The 26,901-nt window shown below is 36.3% G+C and overlaps 2 protein-coding genes across 2 annotated transcripts; both read left to right on the top strand.

Annotated features, from left to right (window-relative positions):
- Positions 1-3,572: 3,572 nt before the first annotated feature.
- LOC113361669 (UDP-glycosyltransferase 89B2-like) lies at positions 3,573-5,237 on the top strand. Its single transcript, XM_026604837.1, has one exon. It carries the CDS (start codon positions 3,616-3,618, stop codon positions 5,041-5,043), a length of 1,428 nt encoding a protein of 475 aa, XP_026460622.1. The 5' UTR covers positions 3,573-3,615; the 3' UTR covers positions 5,044-5,237.
- Positions 5,238-12,873: 7,636 nt separating this feature from the next.
- On the top strand, positions 12,874-14,163 carry LOC113360022. Its single transcript, XM_026603575.1, has one exon. It carries the CDS (start codon positions 12,874-12,876, stop codon positions 14,161-14,163), a length of 1,290 nt encoding a protein of 429 aa, XP_026459360.1.
- Positions 14,164-26,901: the final 12,738 nt, after the last annotated feature.

Genomic DNA, 26,901 nt, shown 5'->3' with positions numbered 1-26,901 from the left:
ATTTCCGAGATACCACTCTCAAGGAAAATACTACTTTTCAATTAATCAAAATCTTCTCCTCTAATATGAAAACATGGAGCTCTTTATATAGATAACTTCCAGACAAATAATCAAAATACTTATTCCTTAAAATACGAGATTTCTAAACTAATATATAAAATCCCTGAATAAACAATTATATTTCTAAAATATTATTAATAAATGAAAACATCTTAATTAATTACAATATATCTTTCTAGATAATTAAAATATATTAAATAATAATGAAAATATCCAAGCATATTTTCATCCCATGAATACTCCACCATTCTCCCCTTCTCAGAAAAAATTCGCCCTCGAATTTTGCCAGTATTAGTTCTTGTATAAATAATTCGTCGATGAAAATATTTATAATCCGTCGACTTAAATAATCTTGGAATAATTGCTATTGGACTCAAAAATATTTGTGCTTTGAAAATGTGAAGTTGATGTCGTTGATCCACCTGACTACATAAAGCTTTTAGAGAGTATGAATCAACATAACTAGAACATAATATGATCTCATCATCAGGATAAATATCATAAATTGGTGGTAGATTCCAATCCACGACAATATTATTTTTCTCAACCACAGAAAAAGAAAAAATGCCATCAAACCTTGGGATTTCAAGCTTTAATCCGGATTCCAACGAATCTCGTGGATCATGTGCAACTCCTTGAAATCCTTCTTCCTTGTCGCCAAGGAAGTTTTTTTGTTCATCACCGGTCACTTCCTCCACTCGCTGTAGGCTAGGACCATGATGGGGCTCTTGCTGATGATGCATTTCAGCCAATTGGAGGGTGAGCGCCTTAACCTTCCGTTCTAGATCATCTATTACCGCTTGCTCTTTCTCATCGCTGAGAGCGGCTCTTCGAACAACATCATAATTTCTTCCTCGAAACATGATGCAGGAGCGTTGCCTGTCTCTGAACCAACTGATGCAGGGCGGAAGCGTTGAATAAAATTAAAATCTAAAACCACATATTTCCGAGATACCACTCTCAAGGAAAATACTACTTTTCAATTAATCAAAAGTAATGTTTTATTTGAGAAGATTTTGATTAATTGAAAAGTAGTATGAGAGTGGTATCTCGGAAATATGTGGTTTTAGATTTTAATTTTATTCAACGCTTCCGCCCTGCATCAGATGGGTTCGCCAGTCTAGGGTTCATTCAATACCAGATGTAATTGAAGTTGAGTGTTGCTTGAATTAGGTTAGGGTTCGTCTACAAATCAGAGAAACATGAAATTGAAGAATTACGTTATGCAACCATGTTGAAATTGAAATTGAGATCGACAAAGAGGAGAAGAAATAATGAAAGAAGCATGGTGCTGTTGAGATAGATTTATGGTTACAGTGACTTTGATATGGAACGAGTTTCTGAAATTGAAGAGGAGAAATCAGTGGATTTGAGAGATGTGATTGAAGTTGGGTTTGAGGTGCTGGTTGTTGTTAATGGAAGAAAATGAATGTCAACATATGGACTCGAGATTGTGCTGTTGATTTCAGGAAGAGTAGGAGATGGCTTGAATAATGGATGATTCAGTGGGTATTTTGAAATGGAAGAGACCTGTGTTGGTGAAGGAATTGTGGGTGCAGCTACATATGAGAGCAGATGATGCTGTTGAAGTAATTAGAGCAGAAGGTGAGATATTTGGTTGTGCAGGTTGAGACTGACTGGGGTTTTTGGTTATGCTGTTTAGGAGATGAATCTGAAATTGAAGGAATGGTGGCCGTAGTTCAACAGCAAGTAGCGAAGCCACATATAGTGATGCAAGCTGGTGATGTTGGTGGTTGAATCAAGAGTCTGAGAAGGATTACAGGGAAAGAACAGTTAGAGAATGGTTCTGGTGGAGCTGTAAAGTGTGCAACTCTGGTGGTGAATGATGGGTACAGATTAATTGGAGGTTTGTTGGTGGAAATGAGCTATTGCTGCTACTGATGTGATCTCCATTGGATCATTCCATGCATTCAAGAAAGGAATTCTTGTTTCTGCTTCAGCAGGAAATTCAGGAACTCCTGGTACTGCATGTTACATTCCTCCGTGGATTCTCACTGTCGCTCCTTTGTTATTGAGACTCGGAGTTGGTAGCTTCAGACGAACTAAAACTGTTGGTGTTCATGTCATCCAATGGAAATGGGTTTTGGTGAAATTTCTCAACCGAGAAACAACACAGCAATAACTGACTTTTGGTGGGTCTATAATGTGTCTGCTGGTGTAAGAGAGATTATGAAGAGTTGTCATGCTCCTCAATAATATATGTATAACCTGTCATGCAGTCGAGAAAATGTGCATTACTTGTTATGCAGTCGTGCAAATGGATGCATAACCTATTATGCATCTACAAAATTTGTTGCATAACTTGTTATGCAGACCAGAAAACGGTTGCTTAGCATGTTATGCATCAACTTTTTTGTCACTATCGAAACCAACAAAAACAAAGACTGCATAACTTGTCATGCACCAATAATAATAGCTGCATAACATGTTATGCAGTCGTGAAAATGGATGCATAACCTGTTATGCATCCGAAAATATGGCTGCATAATGCATTATGCATCAATTTTTTATGTACGCACTAAAATCAACTAAAACAATGGCTACATAACTTGTTATAAATGCATAACTTTGTTATGCAGTCGAGAAAATGGTTGCATAATTCGTTATGCGCCTGCAGAATGTGTTATGCATCTTTTTTGGTGGCTGCATAACATGTTATGCATTCGTGAAAATGGATGCATAACCTGTTATGCATCTACAAAATTTGTTGCATAACTTGTTATGCAGTCCAGAAAACCTGCATAACCTGTTATGCGTCCGAAAATATGACTACATAATGCATTATGCATCGAGAAAATAGATGCATAACCTGATATGCTTCCGTAAATATGGATGCATTATGCATCAATTTTTTATATGTACGGCTAAAATCAACCAAAACAATGGTAATATAACTTGTTATAGATGCATAATTTTGTTATCCAAATGCATAATTTGTTATGCCGTGGAGAAAATGGTTGCATAATTCGTTATGCGTCTGCAGAATGTGTTATGCATCGTTTTAGGTGACTGCATAATGGTTAAGTATCAAGTTTTCAAAAAAATTCCCTAAAATGAGGATCACCTCCGATTTTTTCGTTAAAAACAAAAATTGGATATTCTTGTTTGTACTAGTTGCGTAGCTCTTTTAAAAAGATTTCCAACGATATAAAATTTGTAAAATTCTAAGGCGCAGGTTTTTAGATATGTTATGTCCAAGTTGCGCTGCCAATTATACCCCTGAAAAATTAGGCTGCATAACGAGTTATGCTTGAAAAGATAGTATGCATAACCAGTTATGTATTGATTCATATTATAATTTCATATAATTATGGATGTCACGGTATACAAAATTAATAGTGGACGTGAGAATGAAATTTTTTTTTTTTTGGGTCTCATCCCAATTTCCCCTTCTTTCTTTCCGAGAGTAACTACTGAAAAACAAATTTAAAGTCCTAGAAAGCCGGCCTCAGCTCTCCGCGAACAAAAAAAAAAAAAAAAAAAAAAAAAAACAGAAACCAGTTTACCCTTTGATAATCTTACTATCAACCTGAAATGGCGAGCTCAGAATCAAGAGGCGCACATATCTTAGTATTCCCATATCCAGCACAAGGTCATATGATACCACTGTTAGATCTCACTCATCAACTTTCTCATCATCATGCTGGTATAACCATCACCGTACTCATCACCCCCAAAAATCACCATATCCTTAATCCTTTGCTCACCAAAAACCCTGCTATAGAAACACTCATCTTACCTTTTCCAGATCATCCACTAATACCTACAGGCATAGAAAATGTTAAAGATCTTCCAGCAGGTTCATTTCTTGCTATGATGTGCGCTATGCATAAACTTTACGATCCTATAATCGAATGGTTCAAATCTCACCCTTCACCACCTGTTGCCATCATCTCTGATTTCTTCCTAGGTTGGACATACCATCTTGCTTGTGAGCTTGGTATCCCTCGTATTGTTTTCTCTCCTTCCGGGGCTTTGGCTTTAGCTGTGATTGATTCACTGTGGCGTCGCCTACCAAAGACTGATGATCCTGATCTCTTGATTTCTTTTCCTGAGATTCCCAACTCCCCGAACTACCCATGTCGGCAGATCTCTCCTGTTTACAGAAGTTACATTGAAGGAGACCCGGTTTCGGAATTCCTTAAAGATAGTATGCGTTCAAATCTTAAGAGTTGGGGAATCGTCATTAACACGTTTACTGAGTTGGAATCGAGTTACTTGGATTACATGACTGAAGAGGGTCATTATGATCGAGTTTGGGCTGTCGGACCGTTGCTTCCTTTTGGTTCTGATGGGCCCGGGAAAGACAGAGGTGGGTCCGGTTTAGCGCCCGACGATCTTGATCTTTTCTCATGGATCGACACGTGTCCCGATAATTCGGTGGTGTATATCTGTTTTGGCAGCCAAGCGGTTCTCACAAACGAGCAAATGGCAGGATTGGCTGCTGGGTTAGAGTGCAGTGGGGTTCGCTTTTTATGGTGCGTCAAAGAGCCTACGTTAGGACACGTAGGCGGTAAATACGGTGTTATCCCCCACGGATTCGAAGATCGGATGGCCGGTAGAGGAAAGGTGATCAGGGGATGGGCCCCACAGCTGCTGATACTAAATCATCGAGCTGTTGGGTCGTTTATGACTCATTGCGGGTGGAACTCGGTTCCAGAAGGACTCAATGCAGGTGTGGTGATGTTAACATGGCCGATGGGTGCTGACCAATTTTCTAATGCGACACTATTGGTTGATCAGTTGAAAGTTGCGATCAGAGTTTGTGAAGGGTACGGAACGGTTCCTGACTCAGTTGAACTGGGTCGGCTAGTGTTTGATTCAATTAGTAAGAATCGAACTGAGAGGGTTCGAGCTATAGAGCTAAGCAAGGCGAGCACTGATGCAGTTAAAGAAGGGGGAAGTTCATTCAAAGACTTGGACAGACTGGTCAAAGATTTGTGTGGGTTTAGCGTGAATTGATACTTCAAATATAGTGTGATAAATGAACCGTAAGAACTAAGACGTGAATCCTGAAAACATGATGCAATGTTCGACTAGGCATGCTTATCTATCCGGTGTATTATAGTGAAATGCAGTACGTTTTATTTTGAATAGATATTGTGGTTATTTTACTTTTGAGTGTTCAATTTTTCAAGAGTAACATTTTCATTGTGTATGGCAGCCTTGCTTTCAAGATAATATTACAGGACTTCTTAGTTTTTAGGTACCATCAACTTATCGCCAACCCCTAGAAAAGATCAGATCATCAATAACAGAAAAAAAAAAAAAAAAACAGACAATAAGTTCACAAAGGGACACCATGTAGGACTCTAAAGATGGATGGTACCGTGAAAAAAGTAGGCTATTATTGGGACGTCACATTTCAATAGAGGGTTTCATTTGGATTTTTAATGTCCAAAAAAGTGGTTATGAGATATCCTAACACAAATACAAAATGTCTAAATTACCCTTTAACTAAAATAAAAACTTAAAACCTAATCTTTTCTATTCTAATTCAACAACAACCGATTCAAGCAACTGAAGAATCAGAATTTCAAACTCCTCAATAACAATCCATGGTGTATGTTAGGTAATAATAGACAAACTCATCTTTGTTTACTCGTTTTTGTGCTTAAGATAGGTTAGATTGAAAGAAATTGAAGTAAAATTAAGGTTCCAGTACGTTTCTGCTAGTATTACCTCTAGGTTCGGTACTGCTTTTCTATCCATAACTTTAGTTTATGAAGAACTTACAGCCAGGTTTGGATTAATTCCAACTGTAGAAGTTGATTTTACGGCCTGTTAATTGACTAATTTTTCAAACCGTATCGAGTTACGTCCAGGTTTTCTAGCCGTAACTTTAGTTTATGAAGAACTTACGGCCAGGTTTGGTTAATTCCAACCATAAATTTTGATTTTCATGTAGTTTTACGTCCATGTTTGGATTAATTCCAACCGTAGAAGTTGATTTTACGGCCTGTGTATTGACTAATTTTTCCAAACTTATCGAGTTACGTCCAGGTTTTCTAGCCGTAACTTTAGTTTATGAAGAACTTACGGTCAGGTTTGGATTAATTCCAACCGTAAATTTTAATTTGCATGCAGTTTTACGTCCAGGTTTGGATTAATTTCAACCGTAGAAGTTGATTCTACGACCTGTTTATTGACTAATTTTTCCAAACCTAACCGTAAGTACAGATTACGGTTGGGAACGAAGCTTCAATCCAACCGTACCATGAGCAGTAAGTGGAAAAATCTAAAAAAAATTTCTTCTCTCTAGTTTTTCTTCCCACAAAAACTTGTCCCAGAATTCATCAAGTATATAACAAAATTTATTAATTTTAATTATTATCTAGTTAAATTAAATTAAATTAAAATTAACTAAATAAGGGTTGTTTGATCATTACAAAATTAGTTGAGATAAGGGGTTTTTGAAATTACTTATAGGTGACACGTTTTTGTCCTATTAGGTGATGCCCCTCTAATGAAATGTGACGCCCCAATAATAGCCTTCATAAAAGAAAACCTATTTTGAGGCATATAAAATACTTACTCTAACTAGTGTAGGTTGATAAGGGGTGTCTAAAACTAGGTAAATTATTTAGATAACCCTGATTAATTTATATATTTACTTATTTATTTAATTTCTATTTAATATTTTTCTTTTCTTCTCTCCTCTCTTCTTTGATCCAACCGACACTAATCTGGCTACATTTTTCATTATCTTTGACTAAAAATGTAGAGTCTCTAATCCTTTTTTTAATATGCAAATTAGTGAAAAGAAGAAGAAGTTGAAGTAGAAATCACATTGAATGAAGTTGGAGAGTAAGAACCAGATCCTCACTGCAAGGAAATATATAATAAAAAGTACCCACAAACTGATATCTTATTTTTTTGTGTTCGATTGATAGTATGTTTAAATCGAAAAACTAGGTTTTTTTTGGCAGTTACAGAGTGAAGTTCGGCTTACAATTGAAACGAACTATCATCCCAATTACTCATTATTCTTCATTCTAAAAGTGCTAATGAACAGTTCGGCTGATAATATAACACGAAAATGTTAGCCGAACTTCAATTTATAAAGAACAATGCTAAATTCGGTTGTCCTATTTTTTGCTCGACTCATCCGAACTTAGGTTCGACAGTTAAAGATTGAAGTTCGGCGGATAACTTATCAGCCAAACCTACGTATGTTTTAGGAAAATTTAGATTTGGGTGACAAGTTATCAGCCGAACCTAGGTCTGGGTTCCGTAAATACAAAAAAAAAATAATTAAATTTAAACTTTTTCCAAAGAAAATAGTTTAAAAAATATAAATAAAAAAGGCATTACTGTCATTATCAAGATATGGTGATAAGGGTTATTGCTTTTACTACCTAGTGACTTTTTTCCTTATTTAGTATGCCTATGCGTATGCATGAAAACAGAAAACATATGGGTTTACTTGAAAACAAGATTAAAAGAAAAAGGAAATAGGTAACAGTGTACGGTCCAAAAACACCTTTTAGATGGCATACCTCATGACGGGCCTCTGTGTTTCCTTCTGGTACAAGAATTGACTCTTCGTCATATTTTAAATCAGTGGTTCCGTATGAACCGAGATATCGAACCAGGTAAAAACCGCCCCTTACATGAGGGCTCCGCCGACCCGAAATTAGCAGGGATCCACTTATGATGGACCCACTGAAAATTTGTGAGGAGCGGTCTTACCATAGTTTTATTTTGGCGGTTCAAATAGATTTTTTGTTTTCAAATTTTGACCGGAACATTGAAGCCATCTACTGCACACAAGAAGATTTGGGGATGAGATATCAAACTTCACAGTTGACTTGAATGAAAATGTTACTTTATGCACACCTAGTGTCATCTTCGGGCAATTTGACTAAATCCTTTTTTGTGGGGTATGTTGGAACAAAAATTCTAAACATATTTCCTGATTTGACAACACAAAAACAACCCTCTCACATATTTTCAATTATGGGGCCCAAAAGTAGACTCCCTATTAACTACAAGGACAGTGAGGCCCACCTTATACGAGGAGGTTGTTTTCGTGTTGAAATGGTGGTATGTATAAAACTACTGATGTTGGAAGGCTTAAAGGCTGATAAGCATATGGCTTCTTGGTGAAGAACTGTATAATGCAATGACGACACGACGCACATGGTGATAAACTCTACAGTCTACATGCCAATATATAGCAAAACATCTATAATTGATCTTCATTTACAGATGAAAGACGAATTATGGTCAACATAGGCTAATGCCTAACCTTATCCGCTGACACTAAAAGACACAAATGGAAAAAAAGAATGGAACATCTATTTCAAAATTTTCATCTTACCCTCTATCTTCTTTTGAGCTCTGAGGATCGGTCTAAACACTGTTTCAACTCAGTGTTTAAATTTTCATCTTACCCTCTACTTTTTTGAGTTCCAATGCCGGTTTTTTTAATATTTTTATACTGTTTCTTCTCTAATTTCAAACCTCTTTCTCTCTAATCTGTGTTTTAATTTCATTTACTGCGTTTTTCTTCTTTTTATACTTAAGTCTCCATTTCCTATTTTCTTTCTTTTTGAAAATGTGTAACTAATCTTTCTTCTTTCTCTATCATGTGTTTACAGACTGAGTTATCTCCAACGGTGTTTGCCTTCTTATGTATATTGATCATGGCGTTTGCCGATCTTGCTAAAAATCGTTTGGTTAAAGATGGAATATGTGAAGAAAATTATGGTACAAGGTGGAGGAAGGAACAACTGAGTAAATCGGTGAGCTGTAACAACAATGAATCCCGCGTCTTACTCTTTTCAAATTTTTCAAAATTCAAATTCAGGAAAAACTACCATATTTTTCTTTCCCTGATTATCCTCTGGTCAAAATCCAGCTACATTACCTCATTCAAAGGCGATAACTTAGTCACTTTTGGAAACAATGAGAATAGCCTAAATATATGGATACTTAATAACCAATTATATCCTAATATTTTCTCAAACTCTTTATCAACTCCAAACCAAGGCTCAAATCTCAGTTCCAATTGTTTTAACATTGTTAAGATGGAAGGGGAGAGCTCTAATCAAGTGGGAGATTTGGTTAGCAAGTTCAAGCAAGCAATTCTTGATCTGGGAGACACTTCTGAAATAGCATATTTCTCTCAAGAAGGAGATAAGGATGGAGATGAAGAAACAAAACGGGAAGCAAGTGCAATAGGTAAGATTATCACAAAAGGAAGGATGAAAGCTGACACTGTTGCTAAGCATCTTGGTTTTACCTGTCCATTTATGAAGGAGGAAGATGTGAAAATCATTGATACTGATCCTAATATCATGATTTTCAAGTTCAGCAATTGGAGTTTACTGAACACAATAATTAATGAAAGGCCATGGAGCATCAACAAGAATATGCTAGTGGTACATGACTACATCCCAGGCATGATATATACTGAGAAGCATTGGGGGTTTCAACAATTTTGGATGCAACTAATGCACTTGATGCCTGAACACATGAATGTAGCTGCAGTAACAAAAATTGGAGAGTTAATGGGTCAAGTCATTGCTATTGAACCTAAGGATGCAATTCCAATTGGTAATTCAACTGTCAAAGTTTGTGTCAACATAGATCTGACAAATCCTTTGAGAAGAGGAGTCAAAGATGTAACTAATGCTGGCCTATCACGCTGGATAATTTTTTTTATGAGAGACAACCAAGAGGTATCTGCAAAGAATGTTATGTGATCAAGCATTGTAAGGTTGCTTGCAAGGATGCAAAAATTTTCCTGGAAAAGGCACATGAAGAACCTTATTTTTTTGGTAACATGAATAATGTAAGGAAGAGTATTGCAATCACATCTACAAGCAAAGCACCTATCTCAAAGAAGAATACTAAAGCCATAGTGAAGACTGCAGTTTTGTTCCTCCTAAAAGTGGTGTTGCTGTCAATTTGGACTTCATACTTGCTAAGGCTTCAGGAAGTAAGAATGAAGAAGAGAATAGACTTGGTAAGAGACAAAGAGCTGAAGAAAGTGGAGAAGCTGATCAGATTCCAGAATCCACCAGTACCATAATGACTCTTACTGCAGAATCCTCAGCAGCTCACAGGGTTATCACTGGAGATAACCAAATAGTAAATGCTGATGGTGAAAATCAGGTATACACACTTCTCACTTTTGTCTATTTGCTGCCCAATTTTATTTTTAATCACTTTTACAATTTTCTGGTCATACTCCTTTTTAGTTACATTCTAATTTCCTTGCATATTAATCTCATTAGATCTTCTCATAAATTGCTTACTTTCTGTGTCTTTATTATCCTTGCAAACATGAAAATTCTTTCTTGGAATGTCCAAGGTTTTAAAAATGTCACTAATAGAAATCATTTAAGTGATATTATAAGAGCTCAAAACCCTGATATTATATTCTTGTGTGAAAAAAAAATCAGTAGAAACAGATGTCAGCCACTCTTAAAACAATATCAATACCCCAATTGAAGATACATTGAACCTGAAGGTTTATCTGGAGGTCTAGTTTTATTATGGAAGAATGGCTTCATGTGTGACATTATGGATGCTCACTACAATATGTTTAATGCTATAGTCCAATCTGATCCTAGTAAACCATAGTTTCTTCTAACCTGTATGTATGGATTTTCCAATTATACCAAAAAGAAAGAACAATGGGGTTATATTCAACACATTAGTGAAAATAATAGCAATCCTTGGGTAGTTCTAGGGGACCTAAACTTTCACTTAACTGATAGTGATACAGGCACTACTTCTTCTACTGATTGGTTGGCAAATAACATTGTCTCAAATAGTGGCTTAGAAGATATAGGCTTTGTAGGTAAGAATTATACCTGGAGCAACAATAATTTGGGTACTGGTACTATTAAATATAGAATTGATATGTCTCTAGTTAATGGTGGTTGGAACCTTAATTTCTCAAACACCAGATTACTGCACCTTAATCAACTAGGAAGTAACCATATCCCAATTATGCTAGAGACTGATGTAACCATACCCAACTGCTGGAAGCCTTTTAAATTTTTTCTTACTGGCTTAATGATGAAACATGTTCTGTTGTCATTAATAATGCTTGGCAAACCAGTGTTACTGGATCTCCTGGTTATCAACTGGTTACTAAATTATCCACAACCAGAAAAGATCTCTCTTTATGGAATAAAGAGCATTTTGGTGATATCAACAACAAGGTGAACAATCTTCAATAGGAGCACAGTCAGCTACAAGAACTACCACAAAGCAACAACACTGAAGGTGAAATCATCAGGGTCAACAATGATCTAAATAAATGGCACAAAATCAAATCAGAATTCTTCCAACAAAAGGCAAGGGATCATTTCATTAAAGATATGGACACCAACAACAAATTCTTTCACACAAAAGTCAACAAAAGAAGAGTAAGGAACAACATAGATGTCATTCAAGACCATAACAATAATTGGTTTCAAACTAGATATCAAATAGCTCAGAACTTGACTCACTACTTCAAGAGCATCAACACAACCAGTAATCCAGTAATTCAGGATAACTTCTACTCCATTATACCTTCAATCATTACTGCAGAACAAAATATTTTACTCACTGCAATTCCGAGCAATGAAGAGATATTTGCAACACTCAAAAGCATGAAAAATTGGAGCTCTCCAGGGCCAGAAGGATTTCCAGCTGGTTTCTACAAAAGTCAGTGGGCAACGGTGGGAGAATATGTTTGCAACATGGTCAAGAAGTTCTTTGAAACAAAACATATAGTGAAGCAAATCAATAAGACATACATTTCTTTAATTCCAAAGAATAAGAAGTGTATAAGTGCAACTGATTATAGGCCAATTGGTCTATGCAACACTTCATATAAAATTGTTTCTAAAGTTCTTGTTAACAGATTCAAGCCACTGATGGAGAAAATCATTTCTCCTTACCAGGCTGCTTATGTTTCAGGGAGACTCATCAGTGATAATACAGTTCTTGCTCAAGAGATTATTCACTTAATGAAGAAGAAAAGAGTTGAGAATGGATGGATGGCACTTAAGTTAGATATGTCAAAGGCTTTTGACAGATTGGAGTGGCCTTTCTTAATCAAAGTTCTTTCTTATTTTGGTTTTAATGATGATTTCTTTGATCTAATACAACAATGCATCAACACAACACAACTTTTAGTGATGCTTAATGGGTCTCCTTGTGAAGCTTTTACACCAACAAGAGGCATAAGGCCGGGTGATCCCTTATCACCTTATCTTTTCATTCTTGCAATGAAATTTCTCTCAAGACAACTCATAGAAGAACATCAAGACAATAGAATCAAAGGAATTAAAGTGGCTGCCTTAGCACCAGCCAATAATTATCTTCTTTTTGCAGATGATTGCTTGATATTTACTCAAGCAAATGTCACCACAGTCAATCACTTATTGGAAATTCTACAACACTTTAGTTCTCAATCAGGACAAGTCATCAATTTTGATAAAAGTGCAGTATACTTCAGCAAGAAAACCAAGCCAGAGGTAGCAGACACAATAAAGCAAATCTTGGGAGTCAAAAGCATGAACTCTTAAGAGAAGTACTTGGGTTTACCATTGATTATTGGTCACTCAAAGAAAGAAGCCTTCAAAAATATTAAGGAAAATTTTGAAAGAAGATTTAACACTTGGTCATCTATCTCCCTTTCACATGCAGGAAGGGGTACAATGATTAAGCATGTCCTTAATGCTGTTCCCATATATCAAATGGGGACTTTTAAATTACCTTCTAATCTTCTTCAACAACTAACTGCCATTGAGAGGAAATTTTTTTTGGGGACATCATTCTAGCATGGGACATAATCCTACAACATTGATGAGTGTTTGCAGACCAACTGAAATGGGTGGACTTGCTTTTAGGGACCTGGAAAAGTTGAATTTGGCTCTCCTTACTAAATTTGCCTGGAGAATATGCAGTGAATCTGAAACTTTAATGGCTAGAACTCTATCTAGCAAATATTGCAAGCATGGTGATTTACTTCATCAAGACATTACAACAAAAAATTGCTCGTATGTCTGGAATGGGATCTCAAAAGGTCTAAACGTTGTTCAGCAGAACTACTTCATGGAAATCAATAATGGGAGAAAAACAAAAATATGGAGGGACAGATGGATTCCTGGTATGCTTCATCCACCTTCTCCTCAGAACGATCATTATAGATTTTATAAAACTGTGGAAGAGTTAATGGTTTCTGAAACACCTCAGTGTAACTCTCAACTAATTACCTTCTTATTTGATGGTGACACTGCGCTTAAAATCCAAGCTCTTTTTATAGACACCAACAAAGAAGACAACATGATTTGGATGCCTGCAAAATATGGAGTTTTCTCTGTAAAAATCACATACAAAATGTTGTCTTACAATGATAGTGATGTCCAGGTAGACGGCAGAACAATAGAGAGGAAAGTCTGGAAAACACTGTGGAAATGCAAAGCTGCACAAAGGATCGAACTCTTTGCATTGAAATGCATAAGAGGTCTTCATTCTTCTAAATACAAGAGAGCAATTTACAACAACAGTCTTGAAGTTCACTGTGACATTTGTGGCCACAGTGTAGAAACAATTAAACACATTCTTTTTGAATGCAGACATGCCAGAAAAGTCTGGAGGGGTATTAATATCAATATTGACACAATTAGAGTAAATTACGGTTCTGTATCAGAATGGGTAACAAGTTGTTTTTCACAGTACTTCCAATCTAAGGATGATCACTGGCTTTATACACTGATGATTGGAGCTTGGATAATATGGAAGGATCGTTGTGATGTGGTTTTTCAGGGGGTCACTCTTAACCATATTACTTCTATTCGTAAAATCCATTACCATATTGCCTCACATATGCATGATTCTTATACTGTTGTTATACCTAATTCTACTATATCTAGATGGAAGCCTCCTTTAGAAAGCATATTAAAATACAATACAGATGGCTCTTTTGACTCAGATTCTAACCAATTTGGCACTGGTGTTGTGCTGTGTAATTCAACAGGTCACTGCATTGGAACGAAAGGAACATATGTAAATGGAGCACTAAGTCCAGAGGTTGTGGAGTGTATGGCTATACGTGAAGCGTTATTATAGGCAAAAAGCTTGAATCATACAAAGATTCAGATAGAGGCAGATGTAAAGCTCGTGATTTAATCCATAAATGGTCATTCACTTCTAATCCAGTGGGAAAATAGGAACATAATAAAGGAGATAAAACATTTAAGCTCCTCTTTTGCTTTATGTACTTTTGATTTTGTTAACCGGGATGACAATCAAGTAGCAAATGCTATTGCTAGGTCCACTAGAGAAACTAGAAACTCTACTGAATTTTTCAGTGATTTTGATTCTGCAATTTGTAACTTCCTATCTGGAGATCAAAATGCATCTCATTAATAAAATTATTTTCTTATAAAAAAAAAAAACTTACCAACCACGAGATAAAGTAACAGAAATGCAAAACACACCCATAAAATGAATAACATCCCGAGTATCACGGATTCATTGGACCCACTATCAAAACACTGCCTCATGTTTATCACATGGGTATAGGGCCCTCCAAGTTTGTGAGACTCGGGATATTTTCGAGAATCTCTTATTTGGCGTAAAGAAAATCAATAGATGGTTTTGGGGAGTCCAGTGCTGCCCCACATTACCTAGTTACTAAGAGCAAGTCTTATGGTAGAATCCATCCATCTTCCATCTTCCACGCCACCTCAGCACTTGGAACTGTGGATGGAAGCGCAAGTGTAATGGTGGAATAGTAGAAACGCTATTCTTAATGGAGCTAAAAAAACACAATTAAGAATGAAGCTTTTTTCTCAGTCGTTAGATTTAAACAACTCATATTAAATATATGGATAAAAAAAAACGCAATTCTTAATAGCGTTTTTTTAGCGCTATTCTTATTAGCGTTTAGATGGATTCCACGAACCCTTCCACGAAATCTTGGAACCTTGTTTGGATTTTCTGTGGAAGACCCCAACTTGGAAGCCACTAGACTTCACATTCCATGATTTTTCCACACTTGGAATAGTTTGGATTCCACCATAAGACTTGCTCTAAGTGGCATCTAAATGATTTGAAAGATGCTAAACAACTGATAAATGTCATACAAGTTTCGAGGTAAAAAGAAATTGATTGGAGCACCTTTCATAGGCTAACCATATAGCCCTAAGCAAGTGTAGACTTGTAGATGAAATAATTAAGTGTAAGATGAAAGAGACGCCAAGGACAAGAGTAACCCACTGTGAAATTACAACGTGACAGAAATGAAACTGAAAAAGAAAATAAGAAAGCTAAATAATATGAAAGTTTGCGAACTCTTCGCGAACTCGATATGCAACTTAGAGTTTTAGGTACTTTTTGCGCAACATAATGTGTTGAACAATTAGAGTTTTTTTTCAACATCAAATGTGATAAGTCTTATGAAATTCTCTTGCTTGAGCCCTAGTTTTGAAAACATTCAAGAATAAGTTTAGACTCGGAACTTCAAAAGATAATACTAAGAAGCTAATTTTGTGATAGGATTCTTCTTTGTACATCATCAATTACTAAAGTCACTGATATTGAATCAAAAGAAAGATAAGAAGAATAAAATGAGTCAAATTGGAACTCATTCTTTACTTACTTTTGTTAATAAAGTTCTCAATGATATCTTTGAGTGATCTTCAGTCTTATGCGAATTTAAAGATTCAACTACCTAATTTATCCCTAGTTCGAAATTGACTTTAGTAGACTTAAACCAAGAAATAGTTTTGGTCATCTAGCATTGACAAACACTTATGAGTTCAACCGAGAAGTGCTCTAACAAGAAGCTCGATTCAAGACACCTACATAAACTAGCAACATAGGATCACTAGGGTTAGGAACTAACTGATCCTCACTATAAGCTTCAAAATCCACATCAGCATTATGATTAGAATATGTTACCTTCGATGGATGAGTTCCATATCAATTGTGCAGGCGCTGGTGGTTGAAAAGAAGAGGATAACTAGCACATCTCCAACTTTTTCGTTCATGAACTTATAGGGACAATCCTTGTACAATCTATACGTTTGGTTACAAAAAGGTATTTAAGATTGTCTTAAGAAGCACCTAGTATACAATTTCAATATAAGAATTGTGCACCTGAACTGTGCACGAACCGAATTCCAACAAGAACAAGTCTTGTAATTTATATTTCAATATACGATTTCAACAGGATTGAGTTTAGTAGGTTCTTTACAGTTGATTTAATACTATCTAGATTTACAATTTGTGATATTTCAATTATAAAGATAAACATTATAATCTTGAAAACAAATAACATAGACTCCTGACATTTTTGTTACGAGGAAAACTACAATCTTGTAGAAAAACCCCGGGACCTAGTCCAGATTGAACACACACTGATTTAAGTTGTTACACCAATTACCTACTACCAAATTTCGGGCTAAATGTAATACCTTGTATTCGTGTAACTGTAAAAACTCCTTGAAGAACACCGATTTTCTTTAAGAATTGCTCTTGTAAATCTTTTAGCAGAACAAAAATTCTCTTTAGAAAATACTCTTGAAAATCTTCTAACAGAACTTTAATTATCTTTAGAAGATGCTCCTCAAAAATTAGGGTTTACCGTTCCGTAACCTAATTGATTCTTCCTCACAAGGTCACCTATAAATAATCTATATATATCTTGATATATCAAGTCTAGAGTTAATGAAAAAAACCTAGAAACAGGTTTCTGTAACTATCAAAGAAGATAACTTCCTCGTGTTTTACGATCCCAAGTAAAGTCTTTAGAAATATCACTCTTGTTCGTGAATAATAAAGATATGGAAAAAAACCTTATGCCATACAACATACACACACAATTTTTCAGGAGATAGATTGTGTGGTTACATGAAACTTCTATTTATAGTGAATGATCAAGGTTAGGTTGCTTGAACCAAATTAAGCTACCTTGTTTAGAAAAGAAAACATCAAGTATTTGACTAAAATAGGTCTTTAGTCATGTATACATGGTTTTAGTTCGCAAAATATTGCCAAAAGTTCGTGTATAATTTCCTATTCACGAACTGCCTTAGCAAACACATAATAAGTGTTGCTTTAATAAATCACTCATAACTTCTTCGTTATAACTCGGGATTGAATGACTCATGGATCGTATTCTGATTTGCAGCTCGGAATTCATATTCTGATTCACTACAACATGAGGAACTTTATAGGTAAAAAGGTCATTCTCAAAAAAGTCTTGAGTTCAAATATCCTGGAGTATATAAATAAATGTATATTTACCGTAATGGAATTGTTCCATAAAGTGAGCACTTGTTCGATAGATAGAAAGGTAGAAACAAACCAGAGAGTCAAGTATTTGTTACTAAACTTTAATCAAGTTCTCAAAGATGTCTTCGTGCAGTCTTTAATATCCATTCTTCGAGGATATCTCTAATTCTATACATTACTTCTTAGACCTAATCTAGTCCAAAATTGACTTTGATGACAAAATCAATAATGCATTTTCTCCTCTAAATTTGACAACTAACTTGATATACCAACACTAGTGGGTACAACCGAGTAATGATCTAACAATCTCCCTATTTCTCAATTTTAGTGACAAAACCATTTTACTTATGTTCTTATTTCACTATGCTTCTTGATTTCTTGAATCTTCAACGTTTTCGATTCCGCATGTGTTCATTCTTTACTTGTTGAAGATCCGTAGCATATCAATTGCACCACAACTTTGAAGCAATATTATGGTATCCCCCCCAGTCAATACTTACTTCTTTTGCAAAATAGGTGTTAGAGCATTGCTCGGTCGAACTCGCAAGTGTTGTCATCTCAAGCTTGTTTGCCAAGTTTAGTTGATCAAAATTATAAGTCTTGATTTCTAGTCTACTTATAGCTATGTCTCGGATTAGGATAAAATGTATAGTTGAGCTTTAGACTTCACGGCGTTCATCGATTGAAGACGAATATCTACTGAGGAGAGCTTGGAGGAACTTCATCAACAAAAGGTATGTGTAGACTAAAACTTATCTATCACTCAGAAGTCTATTCTATTCTATCTCCTAACGAGACTAAGTCATATGGCTATATAGACTTTTATCTCCTTTAACCTTTGGTTTTCTTCTTCTAAAACCAGGTTAACGACTTAAAGACTTCATTGGGATTGTGAAGCCAGGACGATACTACTTTTATCATAGTTGTGTGATCTGATCTTGCATCTTCAATCGTAACAGTAAAATCACATTAATTGGCTTGAGATCGTGAGAATTCTCCGATAGGCAAGATATAAAAGTAATCACAAACACCTTCGTCTCATTGTTTGTGATTCCACGACATCTTGCTTCGCTATCATACGATTAAGATTGTTGTGAGGTGATTGATTAATCTAGGCTATTCTTCGGGAATATAAAACCGGATTATCAATTGGTTCCTGTTCACCTTGATTATTATCAAAAGACGGAACAAAAACTTTAGGGTTTTTCTGTGGGAGACAGATTGATCCTTTGATAGACTTGTCTGTGTGAGACAGATTTGTTTATTGTTAAAGCCTGCGATTTTGGGTTGTAGCAACTCTTAGTTATGGGTGAGATCAGCTAAGGTAATCAAGTGTGAAGTATCCTTCTGGGATCAGAGGCGTAGGGAGTACAACTGTACCTTGGATCACTGGGAGACTGATTTGGGTTCAACTATAGTCCAATCTGAAGTTAGCTTGGAGTAGGCTAGTGTCTATAGTGTCTTAATGAAGTGTGTATTCAATCTGGACTAGGTTCCGGGGTTTTTCTGCATTTGCGGTTTCCTCGTTAACAAAATTTCTGGTGTGTGTGTTATTTCAGTTTCCGCATTTGATGGTTATTTTCAATGATGTTGTAGTAAAAGGTTCGTTGAGACTTGTGAAGGAAGATTTTTTTAGACTTAATTTTTATAAATAAAAATAACAAACTCAATTAAAAAGTGTTGTAAAAATTATGGAGAGACCGGGGCTAGGATTCCACCATTGGTCGATATTAGTGATTTAATAAAACAATAATTATGCAACTCAACATTCAAATTGATTCTAATAGTATTGCCTAGACATGTATATTTTCAAAAGAATAGATGTTAATCCAAGCATAGAATATCAAAACCCTATAGCAAGCATATTCTATCAAGAGAAAATACACCTAACTAATTAAAATCATATAATCGAGTTTTAATTCAAAGCAAAAATCATAATAGAGTTGTTATAATTAATTAAAAATGGAAATGTATCACTTTTACCGAAACAACGGCTTCCTCCATAGCCCAAGGATTGGGGTCTAGCTCCGCATATTGGAAACACACTCAGAATAATTTTTCATTGCTCAAAAGTGTTTACAAGTGATGAAATGGGAGAAAATAATGATTAAACCGGGTTTGCTCTAAACGATCCCTAAACTCTCCATCCCCTCACTGATACCCAAGACACTCTTATTTATACTGTGAAGCCAATCTTAGGTCGACAATCATCTCAATTACTCCAAAAGATCTTTGTAGTTAATGAAAGTATTTCACTGGAATATTTCCTCTCCATTTTCAGACGTCTTCTGAGTTGTATGGTATATCCAAATCTTCTCATTTAATTGAGCCAAATAATGAAGAGAATATCTTCAATTAATTCCGTGAATAATTCCTTCCCTGTTTTCGAAAATATCCAAAAGTATACGATTTCCTTCCATTCAATACACGTACAAAATCTTACTGTCATGGTAAGAACATAATCATGTCTTAAAGACACAAATATCCCCATAATATCATGACCAGAATCTCACGCAGTTGAGATTTCTTTTCCCGCCAAATATCTTTCCCGTGAAGAAGAAGATGGGTGCCCCCTATCCGGTCCTGGGGTGCGAATAGCAGAGGCCATGAGGGGTGTCTCTGATTAGCTGCTTGGGTGCAAATATCCTTTGGGTACCCCTTATCATTTGGGTGCCCCTTATCCAAAAGTGAGAGTCCGAATAACGTTCCTTCCGGTGCTTTAGACAACTTTTCGAGCCAATTTTTCCAAGAATGTTTATTTCCAAAATACCTAAAAACACATAAAATACCATAATAAGTACAAAAATCGAGTACCAACAATACATGAAATTAAGGACAACGTAGATACAAAAATGTGTCTATCAAATACCCCCAAACTTATTATTTGCTAGTCCTCGAGCAAAACTAATCTAGAAAATAAATGACTACACTTAGCACGTGCAGCAAGCCGTTAAACCGCTAGGTGGCCCTAGCGGCGGAGTGTTGTCTCCGGAGGGTTTACCAGAGGTGTACCCACAAAACCTTTACTCCAGACCCTAGCTATCTACGCATTACCTTGGAAGGCACTAAAGAATCTCCTTGGTTGGCATACAATCATTGACTATAGGAGGAAGTACCCTGATGCGAAATTCCAATTTTGTACACGAGTTTGCACTCAAGCATACTAAAATTCATATAAATTGATAGAACTCTACTCAGATAGTTTCTGGACATCATAAACCGGAGTCAACCAATCACATGGATAGATTAAGAAGATGGATGTAGAGAAAAACGTAGATGATGTTAACTAAGGTGAACCTATCCTAATAGACTGAGATACTGGTCTGGACTAATATCAACACACACGGCATATACAAGGGAACGTGGTCGTCGATAATCCTAACTTAGGTCAACTCAGCTGGCATATACAAGGGTACCAGTGGTCGACTTTATTGTATTTATTCCGGTTGGTCTGGTGGTCTGGTCTCAATTTTTTTTTTTTATCTCAGTCACTCTATTTCACCCTAGCAATGGTAAAAAGAAAAAAAAAGAACTGATCAGGATTCTTTCGATGTTTCCATAACGAGGATATGATGAAACTACCATGTTTTCTTTTTTTCTAACACCTGAGCTCTGTGCTTTTATGAATAGACTCTTCTAGATGTTTCCATATAATCAGATTGGTTCCTCAACTCCTACAACCAAAATGCTTCCATCCACTTAGATTGGTTAGTGCCATCCTTAATAAACATAAATTTCTAGGCTCTAGAGTTTATTTATTGCAGCTAATAAAAAGTTTCTTCCCCACCCACAAACTTAAATCTAACATTGTCATCAATGTTCTAAAAATGAAAATAAAAGCATGAACAAGGAGAAACTGTTACCAATTGAGGAAAAGAAACAAGGAAGGATATTACCGTGTCGCATGAGCGCGGGTGCCTCCCAGTAAATGCTAAATTTAAAGTCTCTAGATAGACATCAAATACCTCAAAAAGGATTGCCACCTCCCAAAGTCGTATACCAATAGTCAAAAAATTATGGGTCCACAAGACCAAATAGAGCTAACACAAATATGAGACAACAACACTGGTTCAGAAAAATGAAAAGAAGGAGCACATCCTCGTCTAAGGTTTCTGTCAAGACAACTGGGTTTATCTGGGTAGCATAATTGAGCTTCTTATGTGTATCTTGATAAATAGATTCATCCGAAAAACGGGTCTCTAATACCTGAGTTACCACCTGGACAGTATCAGGTGGATCGGGTTGTGGAGTCTGAATAGACTCAAGTGATATCTCAGATGCACAAAGCTCGAGTCCCAAGTTAGGGACTCTAATTAGGGATACGTGACAATCATAAGAACTATCACTACCCCCAAACTTAGGGTTTTCACTACTCACAGAAAAACCTCTAACTATAGCTTGAATTTCTGGATCTTCAGAGTCCTTAAAATACTCAAGAGATTCTTCCAAAGATTGATCACACATCTGGTCTAAGAGAATGGTTTCCTCAAATTCATCTAAAGAATCTCCAAATAGAGTATCATGCCAATTATCCTGAACTAAATCCTGAACTAAAGTGCTAATCATATTCACTTCTTCTAATTCATCATTCTCAGAAGGTTGTCTAGTAAGATTAAAGACATTTAGTTCAGTGGTCATATTACCAAAGGATATGTTCATAAGTCCGGTTCTACAGTTGATGACAGCGTTAGCTGTGGCTAAAAATGGGCGACCTAAAATCACCGGGATTTGAGCACTTGGGTCCTGAACTGGCTGGGTGTCTAAAACAACAAAATCCACTGGATAAATAAACTTATCAACCTCAATCAGAACATCCTCTATGACACCACGAGGGACTTTGACAGACCTATCAGCTAATTGTAGTGTCATTTTGGTCGGTTTCAACTTACCAAGACCTAACTGGGTGTATACATGATACGGGAGTAAGTTAACACTAGATCCTAAGTCAAGTAATGCCTTATCTACAGTGTGGTTACCAGTTGCACAAGATATGGTAGGGCATCCAGGGTCCTTATACTTAGGGGGTGTTTGGTTTAGAAGAAATGAACTTACTTGACCAGCTGAAAAGGCTTTCTTATGAACATTAAGCTTACGCTTTCTTGTACAAATATCTTTAAGGAACTTGGCATAAGCAGGCATCTGCCTAATTGCTTCTAATAAAGGAATGTTGATGTTCACCTGCTTAAATATTTCCATTATCTCGTTTAAAGTTGACTCCTTCTTTGTTGGGGTTAACAACTGAGGATATGGGGCTCTAGGCACAAAGATAGTCCTATCAGGAATTTCTTGGGACTCCTTAGAAATTGTTTCAGTTTCCTCAGTTATGGGTTCCTCTTGGGAAGTAGAGGGTGGAACTACAGTATGTTCACTAGGCATGGCTACCTTATTGTTACTGTTTTACCGCTCCTGAGGGTTTTTATCGAGTTCACATGGTTTGATGATTCCTCACCAACTAAAGATATTTGATGGACCCCCCTAGGATTGGCTTGAGTTTGACTAGGAAACTTACCTTCTTCTCTCTCACTTAAATACTTAGTTATTTGGCCGACTTGAAGTTCTAATTTAGAAAGAGTCTGGGAATTATCCTTATGGTTCTGTATGGTTTCTTGTTGAAAGCTAAGGTGGTTAGATGATAACATATCATGGTTCTTTACTAACATAGTAAGAGCTTCTTCTAAGGTAGAGATCTTTTTCTCAGAAGTGTTCTGAAACTGGGTTTGACCTGAAGGGTTCTGAGTATAACCAAAACCCGGGGGAGGCTGAGTATTACTAGGCTGACCTTGATTCTGGACCTTGGACCAAGAAAAATTAGGATGGTTTCTCCAACCAGGGTTGTAGGTCTCTGAGTACGGGTCAAACTTCTGACGGTTCTCAAACCTAGCATTGCTATAGACAACATGGGCTTGCTCTTCACTAACATGACCTTCCCAAAATGATTTATTGGGTTCTACTCCACAACTAGAGACTTGAGAGGCTCTAATCCTATCATCAGTTTCAATAAGTGACCTATGTTTAGGCTGATTCAATTCCAAAGCTTCTAACCTTCTAGACAAAGCAGCAAACTTAGCATCTGACCCGAAGCTTGTATCTACCACATTGGTGCTACTTCTATTGACCAAGAGTCTTTTAGGGGGTTCAACACAAGACTCCCACTGTTGGGATTTTTCAGAAATAGCTCCTAAGAAGGTAAAAGCATCATCAGCATTTTTATTAGTGAACTCACCAGCGCACATAGACTCGACCATGGCTTTGGTAGAATAGTCTAAACCATTATAAATAATCTCTACAAGTTTTATCTTATCAAATCCATGGTGAGGACACTGGGATAGGAGATCATTGAATCTCTCTAAAAACCTATAGAGAGACTCTCCCTCTTGTTGCACACTAGCACTAATTTTCTGCCTAACAGCTGCAGTTTTATGCTTAGGGTAGACTTTCATATAGAAAGCAGCAATAAGTTCCTGCCATGTTTCAATGGATTCAGATGGTAGATTTTTCAGCCAGGTCTTGGCTTTATCTCTCAAGGAAAAAGGGAACATGTTAAGTTTCAAAACTTCATCAGTAAGGTCTTTTATTCTAACTGTCCCACAAATTTCCTCAAAGTCCCTAATATGAAAATAAGGGTTCTCATCATCTTTTCCTAAGAATATAGGGATCATTTGAATCATACTAGGTTTTATCTCGAAATTAGCTGTATTGGCTGGCAATTTAATGCACGAAGCTCGGTTGGTCCTAATTGGGAACATGTAATCTTTCAAAGTTGTCATCTTTGGCACAGCTGGAGTACTAGGGGTATTTTCTTCACAGAGAGACAGATTCTCAAAACTGAAGTTTCCAAAAATGGGGCTCTCAAAAGAAGAGTCTTCGAGCTCCTCGCCTTCACAAAAAGAACTATTAGGTTTATCACTAATCAAACGACCTTGAGTGTTTCTTTTCCAAGCCCGCTCTCTAATAACCTCGGGCATACACTAGAAAAACAAAAGAAAAAGAAAAGTCCTAAAAGGAAGGGAAGTTCTATGCAAACACAAACAAGGCTGACTTCACCACGACAAACCTACTGATTTCTAGCAAACAAAAAGCATGATGGATCCACTTAGATTGTTTCTAGACCAGCTTCTAATCCTTCGAAATGGAATTCGTTACAATTTAAGCAAACCCCTCTGGAATCAATCCGAGTAAAAGTAAGTTCAATAGAGGCGAGGGAAGCTGCGTGGAGCTTTGATACCCAAGGCCTCACCGCATTACAAGGCGGCGCAGTCACGTATTCAACTCACAGAAACCATCATGAACTTCGAAGTATGCTTAAAAGAGTAACCAATATTTTTCGAATGACTTTCCTATTAAGCTCGTTACCCTATAGGTCTCGTTCTAGTCAGTATTTTAAGTTTAGGTTCGCGTTTGGTATCATTTTCCTTAGGCGGGCAAGAAGAGAACGGTGATGAAATCCGAATCCTTATCTTGTATGGCCAGTCCTTTCCCTTTACTAGGAAATTAAAGCAGCCGTATTCAGTTCCTCGACATATATTCACACGAAGGAAGACAGTAACTCGCTGACAAGGCATTCGCGAGTGTTTCGACAAACTTACCTCCCGTTCTAGACGGGGGATGAACCGCTGAAGTCGACTAGGGCCACGACTCCTATGTCATGTACGAAGGCGAGGGGCCGAGGCGATATAGCAATCGCCGTCCTTCTCTGCAAACAGTTTAATATTTAATACTACCCTTCCGTAGGGTTTAAAAAAAAATGTCCAAAGTCCAAGTCCAAAGTCCAAAAAAATAAAGTGCAAAAGAAAAAGAAAAGTCTAAAAAAATAATATCTAAAAAAATAAAAATGTCTCTCTTTTTTTCTCTCTCTTTTTTTTATTAAATAAAAAAATTCTTCTTCTTTCGCTCCTTTCACTTTAACTTTTACTCCAAGTCTTTAAGTATTCACCAAAAGCTTTGGCAAAATATTCTTTCACTCGAATTCCAAATTCTGTAAGGAAAAGACAAAAACCCAAAAACGTAAAGAAGAAGAAATAAAATAAAACAAATAAAAACCTAAAAAAGAAAAAAAATCTAAAAACTCTAGCCTAAAGACAAGTCCGCGTCGGCGCCGCCAAAACTTGATGGTTATTTTCAACGATGTTGTAGTAAAAGGTTCGTTGAGACTTGTAAAGGGAGATTTTTTTAGACTTAATTTTTATAAATAAAAATAACAAACTCAATTAAAAAGTGTTGTAAAAATTATGGAGAGACCGGGGCTAGGATTCCACCATTGGTCGATATTAGTGATTTAATAAAACAATAATTATGCAACTCAACATTCAAATTTATTCTAATAGTATTGCCTAGACATTTAGATTTTCAAAAGAATAGATGTTAATCCAAGCATAGAATATCAAAACCCTAAAGCAAGCATATTTTATCAAGAGAAAATACACCTAACTAATTAAAATCATATAATCAAGTTTTAATTCAAAGCAAAAATCATAATATAGTTGTTATAATTAATTAAAAATAGAAATGTATCACTTTTACCGAAACAACGACTTCCTCCATAGCCCCAAGAATTTGGGTCTAGCTCCGCATATTGGAAACACACTCAGAATAATTTTTCATTGCTCAAAAGTGTTTACAAGTGATGAAATGGGAGAAAATAATGATTAAACCGGGTTTGCTCTAAACGATCCCCAAACTCTCCATCCCCTCACTGATACCCAAGACACTCTTATTTATATTGTGAAGCCAATCTTAGGTCGACAATCATCTCAATTACTCCAAAAGATCTTTGCAGTTAATGAAAGTATTTCACGTGAATATTTCCTCTCTATTTTCACACGTCTTCTGAGTTGTATGGTATATCCAAATTTTCTCATTTAATTGAGCCAAATAATGAAGAGAATATCTTCAATTAATTCCGTGAATAATTCCTCCCTGTTTTCGAAAATATCCAAAAGTATACGATTTCCTTCCATTCAAGACACGTACAAAACTTACTATCATGGTAAGAAGATAATCATGTCTTAAAGACACAAATATCCCCATAATATCATGAACAGAATCTCACACAGTTGAGATTTCTTTTCCCGCCAAATATCTTTCCCGTGAAGAAGAAGATGGGTGCCCCCTACCCGGTCCTGGGGTGCGAATAGCAGATGCAATGAGGGGTGTCTCTGATTAGCTGCTTGGGTGCAAATATCCTTTGGGTACCCCTTATCATTTGGGTGCCCCTTATCCAAAAGTGATAGTCCGAATAACACGTTCCTTCTGGTGCTTTAGACGACTTTTCGAGCCGATTTTTCTAAGAATGTTTATTTCCAAAAATACCTATAAACACATAAAATACCATAATAAGTAAAAAAATCGAGTACCAACAATACATGAAATTAAGGACAACGTAGACACAAAAATGTGTCTATCAAATATTGTTTTATCTTTATAATTGAAATAATACAGGTTGTGCGTTAGATCGTCAATTAGTATAATCCAACCTTTGGTTGTTGATTATCATTGATAAATCCTTGGACATTGGTCTTTGGTACCGTCCAAGTTGTTCCTTGTGTTTGATTATGACTCACTGATTTC

The sequence above is a fragment of the Papaver somniferum genome, chromosome 3 (assembly GCF_003573695.1).
Source record: "Papaver somniferum cultivar HN1 chromosome 3, ASM357369v1, whole genome shotgun sequence".
Classification (NCBI taxonomy): domain Eukaryota; kingdom Viridiplantae; phylum Streptophyta; class Magnoliopsida; order Ranunculales; family Papaveraceae; genus Papaver; species Papaver somniferum.
This window is presented reverse-complemented; position numbering and strand designations above follow the sequence as displayed.

What these genes read in the sequence shown, in the direction of transcription:
- LOC113360022 (XM_026603575.1), top strand. Translation starts at nt 12,874, where the DNA reads ATGGGACATAATCCTACAACATTGATGAGTGTTTGCAGACCAACTGAA.
- LOC113361669 (XM_026604837.1), top strand. Translation starts at nt 3,616, where the DNA reads ATGGCGAGCTCAGAATCAAGAGGCGCACATATCTTAGTATTCCCATAT.